General features: G+C 36.5%; 1 protein-coding gene and 1 pseudogene across 1 annotated transcript; one reads left to right on the plus strand and one right to left on the minus strand.

Moving 5' to 3' along the window:
- The first annotated feature begins 7,095 nt into the window (after positions 1 to 7,095).
- On the plus strand, positions 7,096 to 13,134 carry LOC107868023 (calcium-dependent protein kinase 11). The gene is made up of 7 exons (XM_016714571.2): positions 7,096 to 8,042; positions 9,079 to 9,222; positions 9,344 to 9,496; positions 9,577 to 9,692; positions 11,670 to 11,837; positions 12,063 to 12,287; positions 12,624 to 13,134. The coding sequence occupies exons 1-7, from the start codon at positions 7,463 to 7,465 to the stop codon at positions 12,744 to 12,746; spliced, it is 1,509 nt and encodes a 502-aa protein (XP_016570057.1). The 5' UTR covers positions 7,096 to 7,462; the 3' UTR covers positions 12,747 to 13,134.
- Positions 13,135 to 13,250: 116 nt separating this feature from the next.
- On the minus strand, positions 13,251 to 23,524 carry LOC107868024 (annotated as a pseudogene).
- Between the last annotated feature and the right edge of the window lie 515 nt (positions 23,525 to 24,039).

The raw sequence follows: 24,039 nt of genomic DNA on the forward strand, positions 1-24,039 counted from the left end.
TGAGATGTCACACTCCCTAACTTTGAGTTGATGATAGCCGGAATGAAGGTCTATCTTTGAGAAATAACTTGCACCTTGCAATTGGTCAAACAAATCATCTATTCTCGGAAGGGGGTACTTATTTTTTACGGTGACTTTATTCAGTTGGCAGTAATCAATGCATATATGCAAAGAGTCATCTTTCTTTCTTACAAACAACACAGGAGCACCCCAAGGAGAAATATTGGGCCTTATGAAACCCTTATCTAGTAGATCTTTGAGTTGCTCTTTCAACTCCTTAAGTTCTGCAGGGGCCACACAGTAAGGAGGAATAAAAATGGGCTGAGTGTCGGGAAGAAGATCAATCCCGAACTCTATCTCTCTATCAGGAGGTATTCCTGGGAGATCATCTGAAAAGACATCAAAAAACTCATTGAAGACGTTAACAGACTGGAGAGTTGGAGTCTCAGACTTAGTATCTTTGACTCTAACCAAATGGTAAATACACCCCTTGGAAATAAGCTTTCTAGCTTTAAGGTAAGAGATAAAATGACTCTTAGGTGACATAGAATTCCCAGACCACTCAAACATGGATGTACCCGGAAACTGAAACTTGACCATTCGGGTTCGATAATCAATAGAGGCATAAGAAGAATACAGCCAGTCCATACCCAGAATCACATCAAAATCTACCATGTCTAACTCAATCAGATCAGCCAACAAGACTCTATGAAGAACGGTAACAGGACACTTTTTATACACTTTCTGGGCAACAATTGAATCACCCACTGGATTAGAAACTAGGATAGGCTCAAGAATAATCTCAGGACTCATTTCAAACTTCACAGCAATCAAAGGTGTAACATATGAGAAACTGGATCCAGGATCCAACAAAGCATACACATCAAACTGAAATATATGAAGCATACCAGTAACAACTTCGGAAGAGTCCTCCTGTTCCTGGCGGGATAGTAAAGCATAGAATCTATTCTGGCGCTGCCCACCAGCATTGCTAGAAGAGGCATCCTGAGCTGGGGCTGGGCGAGTCGCTGGAACTGGAGCACTAACAGTCTGAGTCTAGGTCTGAGGGCGATAGTTATGACGCCCTTGTCCATCCTGTGGACAATCTCTAACTCTGTGACCTATGTCACCATATCGAAAATAACCCCTCTTCTCATCCCCAACACTCACCCGAATGAGCCCTACCACACTTAGGACACAGGGGACGATTTGGCTTACTGCCAGCACTGTTCTGGGACCTGGATGCATATGACCTACTACTGAGGGCGACTCCCTCCCTACGATCTAGTATGACCCTATCCATGCTGCTCGGACCTAGCTCTCTTATTTTTTCTCATTCTATCTTTCTCCTTAATCTTGTCTGCCTCAATCTGTTGGGCATGAGTCATCAGCCTAGAAAGATTCATCTCACTATTCAGCATAGTAGACCTACACTCCTTAACCACATAACTAGACACTCCAGTCACAAACTTACTCATACTAGCCCGATTATCAGCCACTAAGTTAGGAGCATACTTGGCCAACTGATTGAACTTTAGACAGTACTCCCTAATAGTCATAGAGCCCTGTCCCAAGTTCATAAACTTTTCCACCTTCGTCTCCCTCATCTCCAGAGGGAAAAATTTATCCAGGAATGCATCCTGGAACTCTTGACAAGTCGTAGGGACTACCTTTCCTCCAAGCAACAACCTAGCCATAAGCAAGGTCTTTCAACCTATACGCAGCCAACTCCACACTATGTTCCTCAGATACATGCATCACCTGAGTAATCTTCCGCACCTTCTCTAACAACAACCGTGGATCCTCATCAGACTTGGACCCATAGAATTCTGGCGGATTCATCTGCATGAAGTCACGGATCCTGGCAGCAGCTGAATCACCTCCCTGCTGCTGTGGAGCCGGGGCCGAGTTGGCCTGAATATTTGCAGTAACAGCTTGGGCCAGCTCCTGAAAGGTTGCTCGAAATTCAACATGAGACACGTTTTCATTTAATGGGTCAACGGGTTGAGGTTGCTGACCATTATTATTTCTTCTCGCTCGACGTGGAGGCATATTTCTTAAAGAGGAGAGCACGAATCAATAGCAGAGAGACACTTTAAGCATGATAGACTTCTGAAAGAAAGAATCACACTTTTTCCTAAAACATCTTGTAGCCTCTTGCTCATAGATGTGGCGCGCTACACACCGATGATCAAGACTCTACTTAACGCGGCTTGTCATACTCCCTAGGACACCTTAAAACCTTAGGCTCTGATACCAAGTTTGTAATACCCTGAAAATGGGTTTCGGAGCGTCACACTGTGCTTGAGGCTACGAGTAGCCCCAAGCTAACCCTTTGAGCCATTTTCATTCAGTTCAACATGAATCAACGGGGTTTCCATAAATAACCCTCAAATATCAACAGAGTAATCATCATCCAAGAATAAAAGAATTTCAGAAAGATAACAAAAAACGACTTATTAGTCAACTCCTAACATCTATACTAGTCTGACAAGCCTCTAAGAAAATCAATAAAACTAGCGAGCCATTGAGACATGCCCCAACTAACTCATACTCAGTTATCAAATGTAAACAATTCCGTGAAACCAACATCAGACATCACGTTTTCGGAATATGAGGACTCACCATAACAAAGGATATAGAACAGTATGCCCGAAGAATCACTGTCGAACCTAGAACTGAGCACCTAAACCTACATTCCGAGAAAATGCAGCCCACATCCGAAGATATGGGTCAGTATCATGGAAAAGAATCGAGTATATAAGGGTGTATGCAGTTGTATAAACATCATTATCATAAATATTTATAAGAAATATGCAGGATGTATGAAAGACTCACATAGCCCGAAGAAAATCATCATAATCATGACAGGATGAAATAACTATAATAACACATGTGAGAATCATATAATTTGTCAACTCACTTTCAGTTCATCAAGAATATCAATTCTCATAATGTAAATATCATTTAAATTTTTTAAAAGAATAACTTTCACAATTCCACTTTCAAATCACTTCACCATTCACCATAGACATAAGGAAACACACACACACTGGGAGATCCTATAACCGACATAAACCATGTGAGCTACATAGAGTCCAACGTACAACCCACGTTGGGGAGAGCCGTCCTATCCTTGCCATCAGAGTAGGACTATCGATATCAAATCCATACAAACTAGTGATCACTATATAAATCAGCCTCAGGCTTACTCCTAAGGGGGCACGTAGTTCTAGGGAAGTAAGGTCATTTTATATCTCCCACTCGGTGCTAAAGATTTCTCCCGGACATAGATCAGATCATTTCAAAGACAATCAATAATAAAATAATTTCAGTAATATATAAATATACATCGGGAGCCATCATGCTTCCCATCTATCAAAATCAACCACGTTGTGGATTTCTTTCACACTCGAGTTCAAAACAACTCCATTAAGACCAAAAGGTCAAATCATTCAAAATATCTCAAATATTCAACATCAATGTGCTTATAACACACACTTTCTAAAAAAAAACACAATTCTCAATGGGGATTCACGACCCAAATATCAAAATCATGATAAATATCATTCAAGATTCATGCTTTATATCTCCACACATGTAAATTCATCTTTCAAAATCATAAACATCAAGATTTCATAATAATCATCATAAGATATGGGTTCATGCTTCAAATTCATAAAAAAACACATAAAAATCATGCCTTTATAAAGAAAATTACTTTTGGGCATAAGAATGAAAGAGAGTTCTTATTGAAAAACCCCGCATACCTTGAATGATGAACTTTAGATTGATACTCATTTTTGAGATGTTAATCATTCCTTTGAATGATGGTTTTTGGAGTTCTTGAACTAGGAACTTGGAATCTTGAATAAATTTGCATAATTAATGGTGAACTTTGGAGGTTCTTGAAGTTGGATGTAGGAGCTTAGGGTTTTCTTTTTGAGGGAATTTGATGAAATATAATATATAATGCTTCTAATAGGCTTTAATATAGGGTTTGGACGGATTTTGGGTGAGGGGGAATGACTAAAACGCCCCTAAAAATCAAAAAATTCTCGAATCTGTCCTTGGTGGACTGTTTTGATAGTCTGAAGTAAATCAACCATAACGTTTTACTTCAACATCCAAATTTGATGAAACTAATTTCATTAGAAAGAGGACTCTCATATCTTTCCGTTGATATATAGTATCTCACTCAGATCATTGTGTACGAGGAGTTATGATCGTTTGAAGTTGACCCAAAAATTTGCTTTTGATAGGCTGAAGTAGATCGACCATAACTTTTTGCTTCGATAAACAAATTAGATGAAACTAATTTCATTGGAAAGTGGACTCGCAGAGCTTTCCGTTGATATATAGTAGATCACCTAGATCATTATGTATAAGGAGTTATGATCGTTTAAAGTGTAGCAAAAATACGCCAGGCCTCAGTACTTTTTCCTGCACGTTTTACTGTTCACTACTATTCACGGTTCGATCGGAATGTTCATAACTCATCGCTCGGGTATCCGTTTTGGATGATTCATATATCGTTGGAAAGCTTATTCGATACTCTACGCAATGGTGGGTCATAATCTAAGACATTCCATACGGAAAATTTATAATTCATTCTAGAAGATAGAATCCAACACGTTTACGCATAAAATTTCAACGAAAAATTTCCCGGGGTATTACAAAAGCACTAGCCAAAGTCAAGCTAACCCACTTAATCCTAGGTCGAGCCTCCACATTCCTCTTCTTTCTACCCTTATTGATTGCCAAGTCTATCTCTAATAATCTATGTTGAGCCGAAATATTCTCACTAGGTATGACTTTACAATCTTTATATAGCGCTTTATCACCTTTTCTAAGGAGCAAAAAATTATATCTGAGTTTTGGCCACTGAACTACGAAACGTAATAAGGTGTTCCTCCTTCTTTGGAAAGCTCAAATTCGCTATCCACAACCCAAAAGCCCTAGAAAAATCCAAAAGAGAAGCTCCTCTTTCATTCCTCTCTCCAAACCTAAAACCGCTCTGCATATCATCATAACCTCTCGACAAAAACCCAATATGCCCATTGAAATTTTCTTCCATGAAAAGCTTCTCAGTGCTCGGGACGTCCCTCACCACCTCATCCAAAACCTCCCAAAATATATTTTTCTCCTCCTCACCCAAACCTACTTGCAGAGCATAGGCACTAATAACGTTCATCGTAGACCCTCTCATGACCAACTTAATATATATCAACCTATCACTAACACTCTTAATCTCTACCACCTGCTCCCTAAGTTTTTTATCTACTAAGCTACATACCTCATTTCTATGTCTCATGCTACCCGAGTACCACAACTTATATCTATTCACATCTCTTGCCTTAGTGCCTATCCATTTAGTTTCCTGCACACACGTTATACTAACCCTCCTCTTTCTAAGAATCTTTACCAGCTCTATAGACTTACCTTGAAGTGACCCTATTTTCCAGGGCCTAACTCTCAACCAAGAAGTACCTTTATCCCACCTAGCCCTACTATGCCTCGCCCTCAACCCAAGACTCAAACCTAGACCTGACCCCAACCTTTAACATGACCCTAGTCCACCATCTATCACCTCAGCCACCTCAAAAGGATACGGTAGAAGAAAAAGGAGACATAAAGCACGACAAGCTAAAAAGTACAACTAAAATAGATAAATAAGCAAACAAAAACCAGTAAGCAGGCTTGATACTCACAAGCAACAACAAGTACTATACTACCCACCGTAAAATAGGTATGCTAAAAATGAACACCTACTAAGTTACGGAGAAATTGAAATCAATAATCCCACAGGAACAATCAAGAAAATCGGACAAGAAATCAAGATAGAAAAATAGACAAGAAGCCTATACCAAAAAAACTATAGAAGAATAAACTAGAGAAGACTGAAACAAGTGCACCTGTTACTGGAGAAGACGCAATGAAGGACGTTTTCTTGATCATTTTGTTAAATTTCGACAAATTGGTTCAGAAATTGGTTGTTGAAATTTGTTGCCGCCACCTTTTTCCTACTGCTGGCACCGTGCTCTGTAATTTATTGTTGGAGAATAAGTTGGTCGCCGAAAAATAAGCTGATCGCTGAATCTTGATGTTGCCATCGGAAGTGTCGGATCTGGACTTGTAGCACCTAAGAGAAGATAGCTGAAATAAGAAAAATAATGATCAATTCGTTGGAAACTGACGTCACTCGCCAGAAATCGACATCACTCACCAAAAACTGATGTTCGCTAAAAACTGACGTCACTCGTCGAAAATTGATGTGATAATTGGGCCGCAGAGATGGGCCACCAAAGAAGCCGTTACTATTTTAGCGATCGGCGAGAGAAAAAAATGATGATCAATTTCTCCCGAAACTGACGCCGCTGGCCGGAATCTAATGGGATTGTCTGAACGATGTTTATGGTGGTCGGAGCAAGTAATTTGTCAGCGTTGGAGTGGTTATTATTCAACCGAATTAGTCGGAGAAGAAATAAAGTAAATTTTATGTCTAGAAAATAAAATATAGGGGAGAAAATCGCCAGACAAATTGAACTCACTGGAGAAATATGCCGGGGAAATAGATGGTAGAGACAGAAGAGAAAAAGAAAAAAAAGAAAAAAGAAAGAAACGAAAAAAATAGGAAAAAAAGAGTAAAGAAAAAAGAAAGAAAGAGAAATATAAGTTAGAGATAGATGAGGGGGAAAATGAAAAGAAAGAATAAAAAAAATACGAAAATAGGAAAAAATAAAAATGTAAAAAAAAATAGAAAAGAAAAAAGATGACGATAAATATAAATACAATGAATAGTTATAATATTTCTGTCATAATTTATGGCTTGTATTCAACGTAGTCACGTTTTTAAAAAATATGAAATTAATATAAAATATAAAATGCAACTAAAAAAAGAGAAAGAAAAAAAAGAAAAAAAATAGAAAGAAAAACAGAAAAAAGGAAAAAGAAGAAAAACAAGTAGAGATTAGAAATAGAATAGAGATATAGAAGCTACGGATAAAAAAGAGAGAAAAATTAGATAGAAAAAAAATGAAAAAAAAAAAAGAAGAGAAAAGAGGGGTAAGAATTGTGATTTTTAAAAGTTATGCTAGAGACACTTATCATTTTAACAAAAAAAATATGGGTTATTTTCGTATCCTTTTATATTTCATATTTAAGGGAAAACTTTGATCCAAAGTTCAAACTTAAGGATGACTTGGTCCTATCTCTCTCAAGTAATGGAACGTGACTCCCTTCATTTGCCCGCCTTAACTGCCATCTAATAATAAAATACTCCGACAATCCCCAACCCAAGTCCAAGTCAACTCGAGACACCATATTCCCCGCCAGATAAACATGAACAAACATCAAGAAGAATCACAAATTCATAATTTACTTAAAAGGAAAAAAGGGTTAGACAATTGTAAACATTAAGAAAACATTAAGAAAGAAAGCATTGATTCCCAGAAAAAAACAAATGGAGATCCCTAACGCAGAGAATAGCACAACACAAAAGAAACTCCCAACAGTTTCATCTACAAAGGAATCTCTCAATGTCCTTCCTTACCAAACCCCAAGGATAGGAGAATACTATACTCTTGGCAAGAAATTAGGCCAAGGACAATTTGGGACAACTTATCTATGCTCAGAGAATGCAACGGGCCTTGAATATGCCTGCAAATCAATCCCCAAAAGGAAACTTTTCTGCAAGGAAGATTATGAGGATGTGTGGAGAGAAATTCAGATAATGCATCATTTGTCTGAACACCCTTATGTTGTAAGGATTAAAGGGACCTATGAGGACAATGTTTTTGTCCATATTGTTATGGAGGTGTGTAAAGGGGGTGAGCTTTTTGATCGGATTGTTCAAAAGGGTCATTTTACTGAGAAGAAAGCAGCACAATTGGTGAAGACTATTGTCAAGGTTGTGGAGGCTTGTCATTCTCTTGGTGTCATGCATAGAGATCTCAAACCCGAGAATTTCCTTTTTGATAGCTCTGATGAAGATGCTAAGCTTAAGGCCACTGATTTTGGATTGTCTATATTCTATAAGCCAGGTTGATTTCTTGGATCTGTCTTCTTTTGATAGAATTTGCGTGTTTTGTCTCATATAATGTGCTTTTTTTCCTTTTGCTTTTCATTGTTGGTAAATTTTTTAATGGTGTTGGTATCATTTTATCAATTGCTTAATAGGGTGTATTTTAATGATTTTGATTGCTTCTTGTTGCTGGAATTATGGGCATTCTTGAAAGTATCCATTTTCTTTTTTTTACGGCTTTAGCTTTCTGTCTTAGTTTCTTTTGAAAAGACCTTCTTTTCTGCATTGCTTAGTTTCCTTTTTATATGTTTCCATTAAAGAAAATGTGTATGACATTAATGAAAGGTATTAGCTGGCATTTCTACCGTTTAATATGTTGTTCTTGATTTTTCTTCTTAAAGTTTACATTTGGTTTTGGTTTTCTTAAAGGTTTCGTTAATCGGCTCCTTGGACATCTGTCTTGTTAAATTCGCTTTGGCAATGGCAGAAACTTTTACTACTTTGTTTGGTCTCACTAAAAGGATCGAACTCTACCATTGCCGTTTTGTATGATGTAATGGAACTCCAAGTGAAGAACTTCTTCCTGCAACTCTTCATAATTTAGCTTCATCATAATATGCTTGTCTTCAGCAATTCAAGAGCCTCTTTTGCTTTTTGTTAATATGTTCTGTTTAAGCTTCCATTTTGGAGTCGGATTCTTTTCCATGACTTCTTGTTAAATGCAATTGTTTCATCTCTCAACAGTGATTTTAGACGAATTAAGGAAATAACTTAGGTAAAACTAAGCATGGCAACAGAAACTCTGGTAAAAGACTCCTTTAGTGAGTTAAAGTAAAAGACATAAAAGTTTCCGTACAGACATAACATTGTACCAAATTCAAAATTTGATTATGCACTTTGCGTAAGCATAGTCACATCTTAAGCATGGTAATTCCTGATAGCTCTATGATCACATTTTTCAGAGATCTTCTGTGATTGTGATGAGGTATTGGACAATAAGAACGTGTGTTAACAATATAACCTAGTATCTTACTCCTTCCTATTTTGCCTTGCAGGGCAGTATTTCTCAGATGTTGTAGGAAGTCCATATTATGTAGCTCCTGAAGTGTTGCACAAATACTATGGGCCTGAAATAGATGTCTGGAGTGCTGGAGTCATCCTTTATATCTTATTGTCCGGAGTCCCTCCTTTCTGGGCAGGTAAACTTTGTACTTCTGATTATTTTATTGCATCTTTCTTTGTAAACAGGAAGATCAAATACTAATATTCTACTGCTCTCTCTCTCATGCTTGGTTTTCTTTTCTCAATTTTGACCTGCAGAGACAGACAATGGTATCTTCAAACAGATATTGAAAGGAAAGATAGACTTTGAATCAGAACCTTGGCCTCAAATTTCTGATAGTGCAAAGGATTTGGTAAAGAAGATGCTCACGAGGGACCCTAGAGCGCGATTAACTGCACATCAAGTTCTATGTGTGTTAAACTTTTTAATGAAGTAGCAAAATCAATTGTTTCATCCTCGGCTTGTTCGTTAATTCGTTTTTATTTTTCAGGTCATCCTTGGATTGTGGATGACAATGTTGCTCCAGACAGACCCTTGGGTTCGGCAGTTTTGTCACGCCTAAAGCAGTTCTATGATATGAACAAATTTAAAAAGATGGCTTTACGAGTCAGTATTCTTTTATTAGATTTTCTGCTTTTCTTTTAATGAACTTTTTAGCTGTATCTGTGTTTTGATGTTTGGTATATGATATGCCTCAGATAAATAGTGTTGCACTAGCTACAACATACCCAGTGTATTCCCACATAGTGGGGTTTGGGGAGGCTAAAATGTACGTAGTCCATACCACTACCTCCGAAGAAGTAGAGAGGTTGTTTTCGATAGACCCTCGGCACAGGACAAAAGACAGTAGACAAAGTCATAATAAAACATGAAACAAGATGGAATAACAGAAATGAAACACCCACAAGGTAGTAGTACTCTACACTATCAAACCGGGAGCACACACCTCACCCCAACCCTCCTACGACTACTAGCACGGTTGCACCCAAGCACTCCTATCTACTTGCTACGCCTCACCCATCCACAATAGCCCTCTAACATAATTCACATCCTCCACAACTTCCTATCTAGGGTTATATCCTCGGTAAGTTGTAACTGATACAAATCATGTCTAATCACCTTCCTCCAATTTTTCTTTGGTCTACCTTTACCCCACCTGAAACCATCCAACAACAACCTCTCACACCTATGAACTGAGGCATCAATGCCCCTCATCAGATGTCCAAACCATCTCAACCTCACTTCTCGCAACTTGTCCTCCATCAAAGCCACACTCACCTTCTTCCGAATAGTCTCATTGCTAATCATATCTCCCCTAGTAAGGTCACACATCCAACGCAACATCCTCATTTCTGCCACCTTCAACTTCAGGATATGAGAGTTCTTCACTAGTCAACACTCCACTCCACTCAGCATGGCAGGATGGATAAATTTACCTTTAAGCTTAGGAGGCACCTTCTTATCACACAAAACTCTCGAGGCGAGCCTCTATTTCATTCACCCTGACCCAATACGGTGAGTGACATCCTTGTCAATCTCTCCATTCTCCTAAATCATAGACCCAAGATACTTATGACTATCCCTCTTACAAACAACCAGGGAATCCATTTTCACTACCACCTTGTCCTCAAGCGTAATCGAATCATTGAACTTGCATTCCAAGTACTCCGTCTTGGTCCTACTCAACCTGAACCCTTAGACTCCAGCATTTGTCTCGAAACCTCCAACTTATCATTAACCTGGGAATCCATCTTCACTACTACCTCGTCCTCAAGCGTAATCAAATCACTGTACTTGCATTCCAAGTACTCCGTCTTGGTCTTACTCAACCTGAACCCCTTAGACTCTAGGATTTGTCTCTTGGCCTCTTATGGGAATTTTGAAACATGTTTGGATATGTAAGTTGTTTGTGAGTGTGTTGTCAAGATTATTTCACTTGTAAAAGGATCAGCATGATTACTTTAATTTATAATCTGATCAACAGTGAAATGAATGGAATATGTGGTCATGAGCACGATGCATTCATTTAGTGCCTAAAAGCAGTTTTATCATTCACTATTTGGGGGTCTCTGAAGTGCTTTATAATTTGGGAATCTGAATTTAGTGTATGGCATGATGACTGAAAAATGTCTTTCATAATGAGTTAGTAAAACCTCAAAAAAACAGAGAATCGCGTAAATTTTTGGACTTAGTGCGTGTCTTGATATTGTTGAAGAGGTCATGAGATCTGAAATATATGCAAAGACATACTTAATAAATTGGTGCTATCAGGCTCCATTTCAGAAAAAAAAAACACTTGGGGCTATCAAGTTCCATTAATAAATTGGTGCTATCAGGCTCCATTTCAGGAAAAAAAAAACACTTGGTGCTATCAAGTTCCATTTCAAAAACCAAAAGGAGTTGGTGTATTTACCTATTTCTGTACAATTCAGCAAGAATTTTACTTGGGAAAAACTGTTTCTGGGACCAAACAAAACTAAAAATCATCTTTTGTGAGTCAATAACTCTATAAGACAAGAATTTTACCTAGTTCAGACTTCGCATGCTAACATTGGTTTTATACTTGAATTATTGTATAAACAGGTCATAGCAGAAAGGCTCTCAGAGGAAGAAATAGGTGGCCTAAGGCAATTATTCAAAATGATTGACACAGACAACAGTGGAACAATCACATATGAGGAACTAAAACATGGCCTGAAAAGAGTAGGATCTGACTTAACAGAGGCCGAAATCAAGGCCTTGATGAGCGCGGTACTTGTTCTTTTTTCCGTCTTATTTAAAAATTTATATACCCAATCAAGTATTCTTTACTCCATCTCTTTATTTAGATACCTTGTCGACTATTCGTGAAAAATTTACAGTTGCATTATACCTTCTTTGGACACCTGGTAGTGGGATTTGTTCAGTAGATAAGGGTAGAGATTATAGTCCATTCGCACAAGTGCCACGATGACATGGCCAGAATGTTTTCTGTAGGCTGACTTTGACAACAATGGCACTATCGACTATGGTGAATTCATTGCTGCAACATTGCATTTGAATAAGATGGAGAGGGAGGAGAATTTGCTTGCTGCATTTTCCTACTTTGACAAGGATGGCAGTGGTTATATCACGATTGATGAGCTTCAACAAGCTTTCCAAGAGTTTGGCTTAGGTGATGTCAAATTGGAAGAAATTATCAAAGAGATTGATATAGACAATGTAAGTCTCCATATATCTAAACAACTGTTCTGGTGAACTGCAGATATTAGTTGGTTGTCTCAATATACTCCTCACTTGTGAACATATCTTTTTGCTTTTCATGAACCAAACACATGAAGATATATTTTAAATGGCTGTGAAATTTGAAACCAAGATCTCCTCCTGCTTTGATGTCATGTTCTATGTGTCACTCTTTTCATCTAAAAGTTTTAGAGAGAGCACACTTGAATTTATTAGTTATATTATGTCTCAAAACTAAATCCGAATAACTAGAATATTAAATGCAAGAATCCAAAGTTAGAAAAGCTTTTGAGAATTTTCTTTTTCGTTTGGCAGGATGGACGCATAGATTATGGGGAATTTGCAACTATGATGAAGAAGGGAAATACAGGACCGGGAGCCAGAACTATGAGAGGCAATTTGACCTTCAGCATAGCAGATGCTCTTGGAAGCCAGTGACAGTGACAATGGTCAATAGAAGATTGATTTCCATTTGTATAGCCTCATCAATGTTCAATCCAATTAGTCAATATAATTTTTTAGAAAAAAAATTCTTTTGATTGAGAAGCCTAAATCGTTCGCCAACGGACATATTATATAGATATAGTATTTTACCAACTTTAATTAATTTTGCACTTTTTTACTAAGGTAAATTATAGTGGTTGTTCCTCTTTTCAATTAGAGGACCTGCACTTCAATTTGGAATAGTTCGAATTCCTTTTCATGTACCTCTATGTAATGATGATGTGTTCTATGAAATGATGACACATACATTTTATGGTACAAATACACCCAGCCAGTGACAGTGACAACGGTCAATAGAAGACTGATTTCCATTTGTATAGCCTCATCAATGTTCAATCCAATTCGTCAATATAATGTTTTAGGAAAAAAACTCTTGTGATTGAGAAGCCTAAATAGTTCGCCAACGGACATAGTTATATATATATAGTATTTTTACCAACTTTAATTAATTTTGACACTTTTTTATTAAGGTAAATTATAGTGGTTGTTCCTCTTTTCAATTAGATGACCAGCACTTCAATTTGGAATAGTTAGAATTCCTTTTCATGTACCTCTATGTAATGATGATGTGTTCTATGTAATGATGAGACATACATTTTATGGTACAAATACACTCGTTGGGTGTAATATTTACTTCATTAACAATCCATTAAATAAAATAACGTGAATCATGTGTAAGAAAATTACTGTAAAACAAGCAACTGTGGAACCTGTCTTGCATGTTTTCTGCAGAAAATAGAAGAAACAGACATTCAAGGAGCATTTGAGTAGATTCTTTCACTAGTTTTTGGACCAAAAAAGAAGTGAAATAAGTTCCAAGACCATTCGCTAGAGCCAAAAAGGAGTACAATACGTTCCTAACCATTCGCTATACTTCCCAGCTTCTCGCTTTTGACCAAATTTTGTAGATTTACTCACAACATTGCATTCATCTATGAAGGTAATTGCAAATATTATCACCTTACAATCAGAATGTATTTACTGCCAATTCTTTTCGCATTTTATTAAATGCTATAACTAATCACCTTTGGTTTCAACCAACTAATCCAGTTAATATAAGAAAAGGGCAAAGAACACAGTATGTAATATTTATCAGCCTTTTGATTGCGGCAGGTAAAACTGTAAGTAACTAGAAAATGCCTTCTCCACTGTGATTCAGGTACTGGAAAATGAAGGGCTATTACTTCAGTCCTGCCAGTCCAATTTGCTGTGAAGTCGTAACAAACATTATCTTAAAGTCTTATTACAAGGAAATCTACTGGCTCTTCAAGAAATCTCTATTCATATATCCGCTTCCTCTTCAAGATGGTTGGTAAAATTATGAGAGCGCCAATGAGGAAAAGCACAGATAAGGTCTTGAAATCATAGAAATCTTTGACCGACTTCAGTTCCCCAAGGGTAAGGCCAGCCTAACAATTTTAAAAATGACAGTAGCACTTGTGAGGTCACAGTGATACAAAAGAATGATCGGTTGGATAGCACAAGCAATATTGGTGCATTTGAGATATCAACCAAAATGCGCCAGCTCAGCCTCAAGTACTCCAAAGCTAAGTGGGCTGCAAATTGTAGGGATCCTCAGTGTGCGTGACTTGTGAGACACAATAAACCCTCAGAAGGTTAAGGCAGATCAATCACCAAATTATTCAACTAAGAGTATTTGGACATATTATTCTGCTCTATATTTTTCAGTTTCATTAGTCCCCGTATATTTTTTGCTTTTTCTTTTACTAGAGTTGAACAAAGAATGCCCTTTGCTAACCCACCTCATCATCCCCACAAAATATCGCAACTTATCTATCGCAGCTAACTATCCTGCCAGTCAACAGATTAATCATGGTTTATTTTATACCATATGATTAACAATTGCAATGTTGATGATGAACCATGAAGGTTATGCTAGACCTTCATTAAAATTTGTATTAACAATAATAATTCTGAATTCAGTACTTATAAAATGATGTTTTGAACAGGCTTAGAGAAATTAGGTGGTACAATGATATGCCCACACATAAATTCAAGCAGCTTCTTTTTGGAGAACAAACATAGCAGTTCTTGTAGATGTACTAATAATCTCTTTAGGGATACAACAATCTAAAACAGACTTCAAGGAACAGAAAATACAGACAAGTAAGCTGAAGAGAAAGAGGGGACGGAAAAACAAAGAACAAAAGGAAGAAAGAAATTACTACTATTAACAGAAGAAAGGCTTACCTTTATTGTAATATAAGCAGCTGGGATAAGACAAATCACAGTGGCGAAAAAGAAAATATAAAATGGTATATCCACAATAGGAGATGCCAAATTGATGAAAAGATATGGTAATGTTGGAGTTATTCGCAAAAACAGCATGTAGTTGAGCAACTTATCCCGACGCTTGGCTATCTAAACCAAAAAATTTCACATTAGTGTGCAATTTGACCGAGAAAGAAAGCTACGATGAATATAGTAAGATAAAGAGGCAGTACATCGCTAGCAATCACTTTCAGAAGATTACAGACCTCTGCCGAGAAAAATCTCAACTTTTCAGGACACATCCAGTTAACTATAGGCCTACCAATCAATTTAGACAGAAAATAGCAGGATGATGCACCAGCTGTTGCATTAAAGACAACCAAGAGAAGCCCTCTGAAAATGCCAAAAAGTGCTCCAGCAAGTAAGGACATAAAAATTGTCCCAGGAATCATAAATGTCTGCACGAATATGTATGTTGAGCAGTAACCAAGAATAAATTTTGAGAGGTAGACTTCTGCATACATTCCGAGATTATCCCTGAAAAATAGCAGAAAGAAAAATTAATATTGACATTCATACAAAATAGAACCAGTTGATAAAATGTGAATTTACCTACTATACTTCAAGCTTCAGTAGCTATAGACATAGAAGCTATGGAACAATAGACTAATAGGAAGAAACTATGGTAGAACTGCTAGAGAAGAAAAAGAAGAATGAGAAAGGAAGAGAGTAACTAATCTTCTGGAAATTTCTACATGATCAACATTTTTCATAAATTCTTTTGTGATGCACACACAGTGTTATTTATACAATGTGCAGCAGTAACTTCTCTTTGACAGTTGTGCACTTTGACATCTGTCACACTTAACTAATTGATTCTTTAACTAACTACATCAGCTGCACTAACTTTCAACTACCATCTCAGCTTGCATCCTTTCACACTCCCCCTCGAGCTGCAAGGTATAGGACATTAAGAACTCCAAGTTTGTTAAGTAGGTAGCTTTGTTGAGAATATCCAAGTCCTTTAGTGAGTAAATGAGCCTGCTGATCTTTAGTGCTAATGTATTCTGAATGAATCTTCCCTTCCTTTATCTTATCTCTTACAAAATGACAATCTATTTTTATATGTTTAGTTCTTTCATGAAATATGGGGTTTGCTGCTATTTGCAGTGCTGCTTTGCTATCACAATATACATTGACTGGTGTTGCAATATTCACTTCTAATTCTCTAAACAGACCTAGTAACCAAGTAACTTCTGATGTTGTTGCTGCAAGGCTTCTGTATTCTGCTTCAGCAAAGCTTCTTGATACTGTGTGCTGCTTTTTTTATTTTCATGAAATTAAAGATTCACCAAACTTTATCACATAGCCAATCACTGATCTTCTAGTATTTGGGCAAGATGCCCAATCTGCATCACAAAAAACTATCAGGTGATCTTCACCTTTACTGCTCAACAAAACTCCCATTCCTGGACTCTGCTTCACATTTCTCATAATCCTTATTGCTGCATCCCAATGAGATCTCTTGGGTGTGTGCATGAACTGGCTTAGTGTTTGCATAACAAACACAATGTCTGGTCTTGTGACTGCTACGTAGATTAGCCTTTTTATCAATCTTTGATACTTTGTAACATCTTCCAGCACTGGATCATCTATTATTCCAACATATTTATCATATTCCACTGATGTATTTTTTATCAGATCTATAGGAGTGTAAACTGGTTTGGCCTCTCCTAATCCTAAATCTGAAATTAGTTGGAGTGCATACTTCCTTTAGTTCAGAAGAATTCCTTTACTTGACCTTAACACTTCTATCCCCAAGAAGTATCTCAACTCACCCAGGCCTTTCACCTTAAACTTCTGTTTCAATACCTCATTTGTTTCTCTTATTAATTCTTCATTATTTTCTGTAATCAACAAGTCATCTACATAGATCAAGACTTCCACAAACTTTTCTCTATGTTGTTTAGTGAGCAAGGAATAATCATATAGGCTTTGTCTGTATCCATCTTTAGTCAAAGGTTCAGTTAACTTGTTATTCCATTGTCTCGATGCCTATTTCAAACCATACAATGATTTCATCGACTTGCATATTTTACTCTCCCCCTGTATTCTGAACCCCTGTGGTAGCTCCATGTACACTTATTCATATAAATCTCCTTGTAGAAAAGCATTATACACATCCTTTTGATACATATTCCAACCTCTCATAGCAGTTAATGCAATTAGTGATCTTACTGTGACCATTTTTGCAACCGGTGAAAAAGTTTCATGGTAATTAAGTCCTTTCTTTTGATTGTATCCTTTAGCAACCAATCTTGCCTTGAACCTTTCCACTTCTCCATCAGCTTTATACTTTATATTATATATACCCATTTTGAGCCAATGGCATTTTTCCCTTTTGGAAGATCTACCACTTGCCAAGTGTTGTTATCTTCCAAGGCTTTAACCTCCAAGTTCATTACTTCAATCCACCTTTGATCTTTTGAGGCTTCAACAAAGCTGGCAGGCTCTACAAGAGCTGAAATGTTGGCCAAAAACACTTTACATCTTTGAGAAATCTCCTTATAAGCAAGGTGATCTGATAGAGAATACTTTACTGTTCCATTGGCCTTCTTCTTGGTGAGAACATAGTCTTGATACCAAAGTGGCTCTTTAGTGTTTCTTATAGATCTTCTGACTTCAGTAGAAATATTATTGATGGGTTGTGGTGCAGCAATTACTAGTTCCATTTCTCCTACCTCTATTGCATCTAAAATATCTGTTGCAACTAAGTCATTTGAGTTGTATATTTCAGTACCTCCATTATTGTTATCAACCTTATCATAATCTTCTATGTGTTGGTCCATGTCATGTCCTTCTTCTGTATCTGCTGTATCGGCTGCATCATCTGCAACTTCTGTAACTATATCAAGACTTGGCATAACTATATCAGGACTTGTTGATGACCTAAGTGGCTCAATATCATAAGCAATTAGATCAATCCCATGTCATAATCTGAATGAGACACTTCAATAGTTGTAGACTTAACATCAAATGGAAATTTGTGTTCCTTGAACTCCACATCTGTTCAAATATAAAAAAGATTAGAAGAAATATCCAGCAGCCTATAACCTTTCTAGGTTTCTGAATATCCCATGAATATATAAGCCTTTGCTCTAGGTGAGAATTTATCCTTAGTGACAAGATCTGTTGCAGAACACAAGCACCCAAACACTCTCAAGTGAGCAACTGATGGTGGTCTATCATGTAACATCTCATATGGTGTTTTCTCTTTCAATACCTCAGAGGGAAGCCTGTTAATAATGTAAATGCAGTGAGTACAAATTCTCCCCAAAACTTTGTTGGAACACTTCCTTGAAACTTTAAAGCTCGTGCAACATCCAACACATGTCTATGCTTTTTTCAGCTATTCCATTCTGTTGAGGAGTATACAGACAACTACTTTGATGAACTATACATATTCAGTAAATAATTCATCAGTTTGCTTGTTAAAAAACTTAGTTCCATTATCTATTCTTATTGTTTTAACAGAATATATGAATTGTGTTCTCAAGAATAAAAGGAACTTTAAAACAACAATCACATCACTTTTTGTTTGCAACAAATGTATCCAAGTATACCTTGAATTATCATTAACGATTGTCAAGAAAAAATATTTTCTATCATGTGTAGGGTATTTATATGGACCCCATACATCCATATGTAAAAGACTAAGAGGATTATCACTTCTTGTGGTACTTCTAGGAAACATGAGTCTATTTTGCTTTGCCATAGGACACACTGAACAATCACTATTTACAGCTATATCTATCACCTTATTTTGAAGGTATTTTACATTCTTCATGGTGCTGACAGATACATATCCTAGCCTCATATGCCATAAGCCTCTATCTACTACCATATTCTCTTTAGTAGTATTTAAGACAACCTTCTTGCTTCCCGCATCATTGTTTTTCTTTATGATGTACAATCCCTCACTCTTCTTAACAATCCCCCTCACCCTACCACTGTAAACATCCTGAAATACACAAAAATCAGGAAAGAATTTGACAGAGCAGGATAGTTCTTTTGTCAACTTTGATACTGAAAGAAGATTATACTTGAACTCAGGCACATGAAGTACATTTTTTACTTGCAAATCACCTGACAATGATGTATTACCAATGTGTGTAATTTCAGATTTTCTACCAGTAGGCATACATACCTGATTACCTTTATTTGAACACAACTCTTTTATACTATCTAGAGCATCTATATTTGCAAAAATATGATGTGATGCTCCTGAGTCAACTATCCATTCCACACAAGATAATCCTAACATTAGTGATACTGATTTACCTATCATATTCACATGTTTCTTCTCCAAATTTTGATCTGCTAATGTATTGCCTTTGTTCAGCAATTCCAAAATTTGTTTATACTGATCTTCTGTAAAATAATTATTCTTTCCTTCCTTAGATGACTTTTTTGTATCACCTCCAAGTATTCCTACATAATTTGCTGTATATTGTTTCTTTCCTCCTTGATCAGATGGATATCCAACTATCTTCTAGCATGGACTCCTTGTGTGCCCCTTTTTATGGCAAAAATTACACTGCATGAAAGGTTTCTTACCTTTGAAAGGTTGTCCTCTTTTTGCTTGCATAGCTAGTGGATTTGGATCGCCTCTTCCTGATGATTTGAACATAGGTTCTGCTCTAACAGTCAAAGCTGGATAAGGATTTGATCTCTGACTTTCATTTTCAATGATCATTGCATAAGCTTGATTCAAGGTTGGTTCTGTAGTTTTCATGAGAATTTGCCTCCTAGATTGATCATACACTTCATTCAACCTGCTAAGAAATTGAAGTAATCTCTGTTGTTGAGGATAATCAACACACTCTTTCTCCTTATCACATCCACAATCTGGTGAAGGAGTCATCGTATTAAATTCAGCCCACAACTCCTTTAATTTTATGAAATACACTGAAACAGAATCAGTTCCCTATGATATTATTGCAATTTCTCTATGTAGCTGGAAAATTCGAACTCTACTTACTTTATCAAATCTTTCATGCAAACCCTCCCATACATGGTGTGCATTTGAAGCATACACAATACTACTAACTAGATCCTTTGAAACTGTATTAATAATCCAAGATAACACGATTGCATTGCAGGTTTCCCAATGCTCGTGTAGCTTCTTTCTGTAGTTTTCCTTTTTGCAATCTCCAGTTACAAACCCTAGCTTTCTTTTAGCTTGCAGAGCTAGCTTCATGGACCTTCTCCACAATCCATAATTTTTTTATCCTTTCAGCTGCACTGGTACAAAAATTAATCCAGGTGTGTCGAATGGATATAGGTATAATGGATATGTATGATCCATCTTTTCTTCTGCCATATTTTCGTTGCTTGAAGATGATGCTTCCCGCTTTGATACCATGTGAATTTACCTACTATACTTCAAGCTTCAGTAGCTATAGACATAGAAGCAATGGAATAATAGACTACTAGGAAGAAGCTATGGTAGAACTACTAGAGAAGAAAAAGAAGAATGAGAAAGGAAGAGAGTAACTGATCTTCTAGAAATTTCTACATGATCAACATTTTTCATACATTCTTTTATGATGCACACACAATGTTATTTATACAATGTGCATCTGTAACTTCTCTTTGACAGTCGTGCACTTTGACAGTTGTCACACTTAACTAACTGATTTTCTAACTAACTACATCAATTGCACTAACTTTCAACTGCCATCCCAGCTTGCATCCTTTCACAGAAAATAAAGACACAGCTCGTAAAGCAAGAAAACCAATGTCAAATTAAAATTATTTTACCAAAATTAAGAAAAGAAAAGCATTATTAGCATGAATTACATGAAGAAATCAATGATAAAGCAATAATACAAGAAGGTGGGTATGCAGGATAACCACCAGTAAGAAAGACTGCTAATATTAGATGCGTACTTACTGTACTTTTTTTTCACTTCATCAACATGAAATCCCTGACGAACAGTAGCGCTAGGATTGAAACTCAGTGGATAATAGGTCGTCTTCTATCCTTTTGACAAAACTATTAGGCTTTTGTCTCAGGAAGAATTTAAAGCCACGATATCCACCTAACCCACATATCACGCACTGCTATCTTACCACAAAAACAAAATCCTATGGGCGATGCCTACTTACTATATCTTGCGACCCTACCTGGAAAGTTTTGTAATTACAATTACCGGCATTCCCAAACCAAAAGTTTTAGGGTCAATGTGCATCCATCCTGTTTAATTTGCTTGATGTTAGTTGCTCATATTACTCGCGTCAAACATTTCCATTAGAAAATTAAGGAGTGATCCAATTTTCTCCAAATATTTCTGATAAGTTCAAGCTTTTTAGAATAAAAGAGATGTGGATTTTTCTCATTTTGAACCAAATAACAAACACAAAAGACATAACAATTAAATAATTTGCTACCCTAAATATCTTCAACAGAAAAAGAGGTAATCTATTGCATCCCACTAGTTTCTTATGTTAAATTTATTATCATCACTTACTGTGGAACAGTGTAGATCTATGCGGCAATGATAAAGCCACAAACCCTTCAGAAAGTACTCAGGAAGGTGAATCTAATTTGACTAAAAAAGTCATAATCCATTCAATAATCACTGAGGGGTGCACCAATATTAGTGAAGATATTACTAGAAACAAGTAGAAAATTAGTGACATCCACAAGAACCATATTGTAATACGAAAAGGAATAACCAACAAAACCTTTTGAGGCCTAAAAATGCAGACTCATCATGCAACTGTAAGAGGTTGGTCACTGCCACTTCCACTAAAAATAGTTAGTTCAGCTAGAATATCTAGTTTCGAGCTGAACTCCTTCCATAATTGTCAAATAACAATACTATTCCTTGAAAAAATAATAAAGTCGACCACTAAATAGCAGACTAGGCATATGTACAACAAAATCATCTGAAGTATGAAAACATGAGTTTATCTAGCCCAAAAATGCAGAATAGTCACAAAATAACTTCCCCATTTGATTTGATATGTAAACAAAATCAATTCTATCAACTTTAGCTCACCAAAATACCAAAAAGAGGGAATACGAACACAAAAAGACAATACCAAAAAATGATTCTACTTGAGAATTCGAAGATCGAAGATGGTACGAGGCAGCTTAAGATTATATATTCTGCAGCTGGCATTGACAATTATAAGCAAAATAACCCTGTTGTGAAAACTAGAGCTGTCAATATAGACTTGGGTCGTGAGGCCGGCTCAACCAAACCCTTTAATTAAGTGGGTTTGAGCTAAGTTTTTTCAGCCAATTTTGAAATGAGCCGCTTCACTTGGCTCGTCGGCCTTAGACCAGCCCATGGGCTAAGACATTAAAGTTAATTATTAAATATTTTTAAGTTGGTAATTTATTTATTAGGAATTAGAATTGTTTCATTTTTTTCTAACTAACTACTTATTCTTTTTTTATCTATTCTTTAGTTGGTACTAATTTTTTGAAAGTTCTTAGTGTGTGTTTAAAATGGTTAGTAAGCTGCTTTTAGTTGTAAACTTCAAAAAGTTTCTTTTACTCATGATGTTTCCTTTGCTTAATGTAATATTTTGTTCTTTAAATTTAGGCTCTCTTTTGTTATAATCTTACTTCTTTTATGCAAATACTTTGTGTATACCTATATTTATTTTCTTAACCATATTAGAATTTTTCTATGAAATTTGTAGCTAGTCATTATCTCTTTGCTTATTACAGTAAATGTCATGAGCTAATTATAACTAAGGGATCATTTGGTGTGAGGTATAAGGGATAAATAGTGTGAGATAAAATAAAGAACGATTTTATTCCATGTTTGGCATGAGGTATTAGTTAGTACTGACATTATTTATCGCACCATTTACACCATATTGATGAGATAAATCATCCATTTACATAATGGAATAACTAATTTCAAGATTAACTTTCCCAGGATAAACTCTTTCCTAACCTAACAACCCTTAAAGGTATTAGTAAGATGCCTATTACATACTAAAAGCTAGTAGGAGACATATTAAAGTGAAACCATAAAAGTTGGCGATAGTCTAGTACTTACAATATTTTTGTTTATCATGTTTCAGATTGCTTTTATTTTTTCTAAAGGGTTGGTCCACCCCAACCCGCGACCCGCTTAGGACTGGGTTAGGCCACTATTTTAAAGGTCCTTTAGTTAAAAGGGCTAGCCTGTCCTAGCCTATTTAATTCTCTTGCCCGATAGGGTTGGGTTGGGTTAGGTTGGGCCAGCCTATTTTGACACCTCTAGTGAACACCAAAACAACACCAAAAGCAGTAGCAAATTTCCACCTTCACAATGGAAACTTCCTTTCCTTGAACCTCTTAGCTGTCAGTGAATCCAATTCAGCTGCAGACAATATATCCATGCTCTTCTCTTCTTCGCCCCTTGTCAGCAACCGACTTGTGTCTACCACTATATATTCCTCGGTGTAGCCATTGAGAGAAATGCTGATAAACATACCACTCTAAGCTTCAATCACAAACTTTAAATTTTTAAGTATTATTTAACTCATAAATCTAACAAAATAAATTACTGAAAATATTTTAAATGTATAGCTTAAACAAAAATCCACAAATATGTCTCACGAAATGTACTGATCTAGGAAACCCAGATTTTGTTTTTGAAAAATACCAGAGCCGTCAATGTGGTTTAGGCCTGTTGGGTCAGCCCGATCCGACCTGTAATTTGATGAAATTGGGCTTCAATTTTTGTAGTCCATTTAAAAACAGGGCTTTTTAGCCCAGCCCGTATAAGCCTGTGGCCCATGGGACTTGAGCAATATGGGTTGGGCTAGCTCGTGGGTCGGCCCGTAAGTCAAATACATGCAACTATTGAGATTGCTTATTAATATTTTTATTTGGTTCAAAGGATATCATGTCAAAAATTCTTTAATTTCACTATTAGGAGCAATTTTTAGGGGTGTTGGAGACTTGATTAACAAGTTTCAACAC

The sequence above is a fragment of the Capsicum annuum genome, chromosome 4, assembly GCF_002878395.1.
Source record: "Capsicum annuum cultivar UCD-10X-F1 chromosome 4, UCD10Xv1.1, whole genome shotgun sequence".
Taxonomy (NCBI): Eukaryota; Viridiplantae; Streptophyta; class Magnoliopsida; order Solanales; family Solanaceae; genus Capsicum; species Capsicum annuum.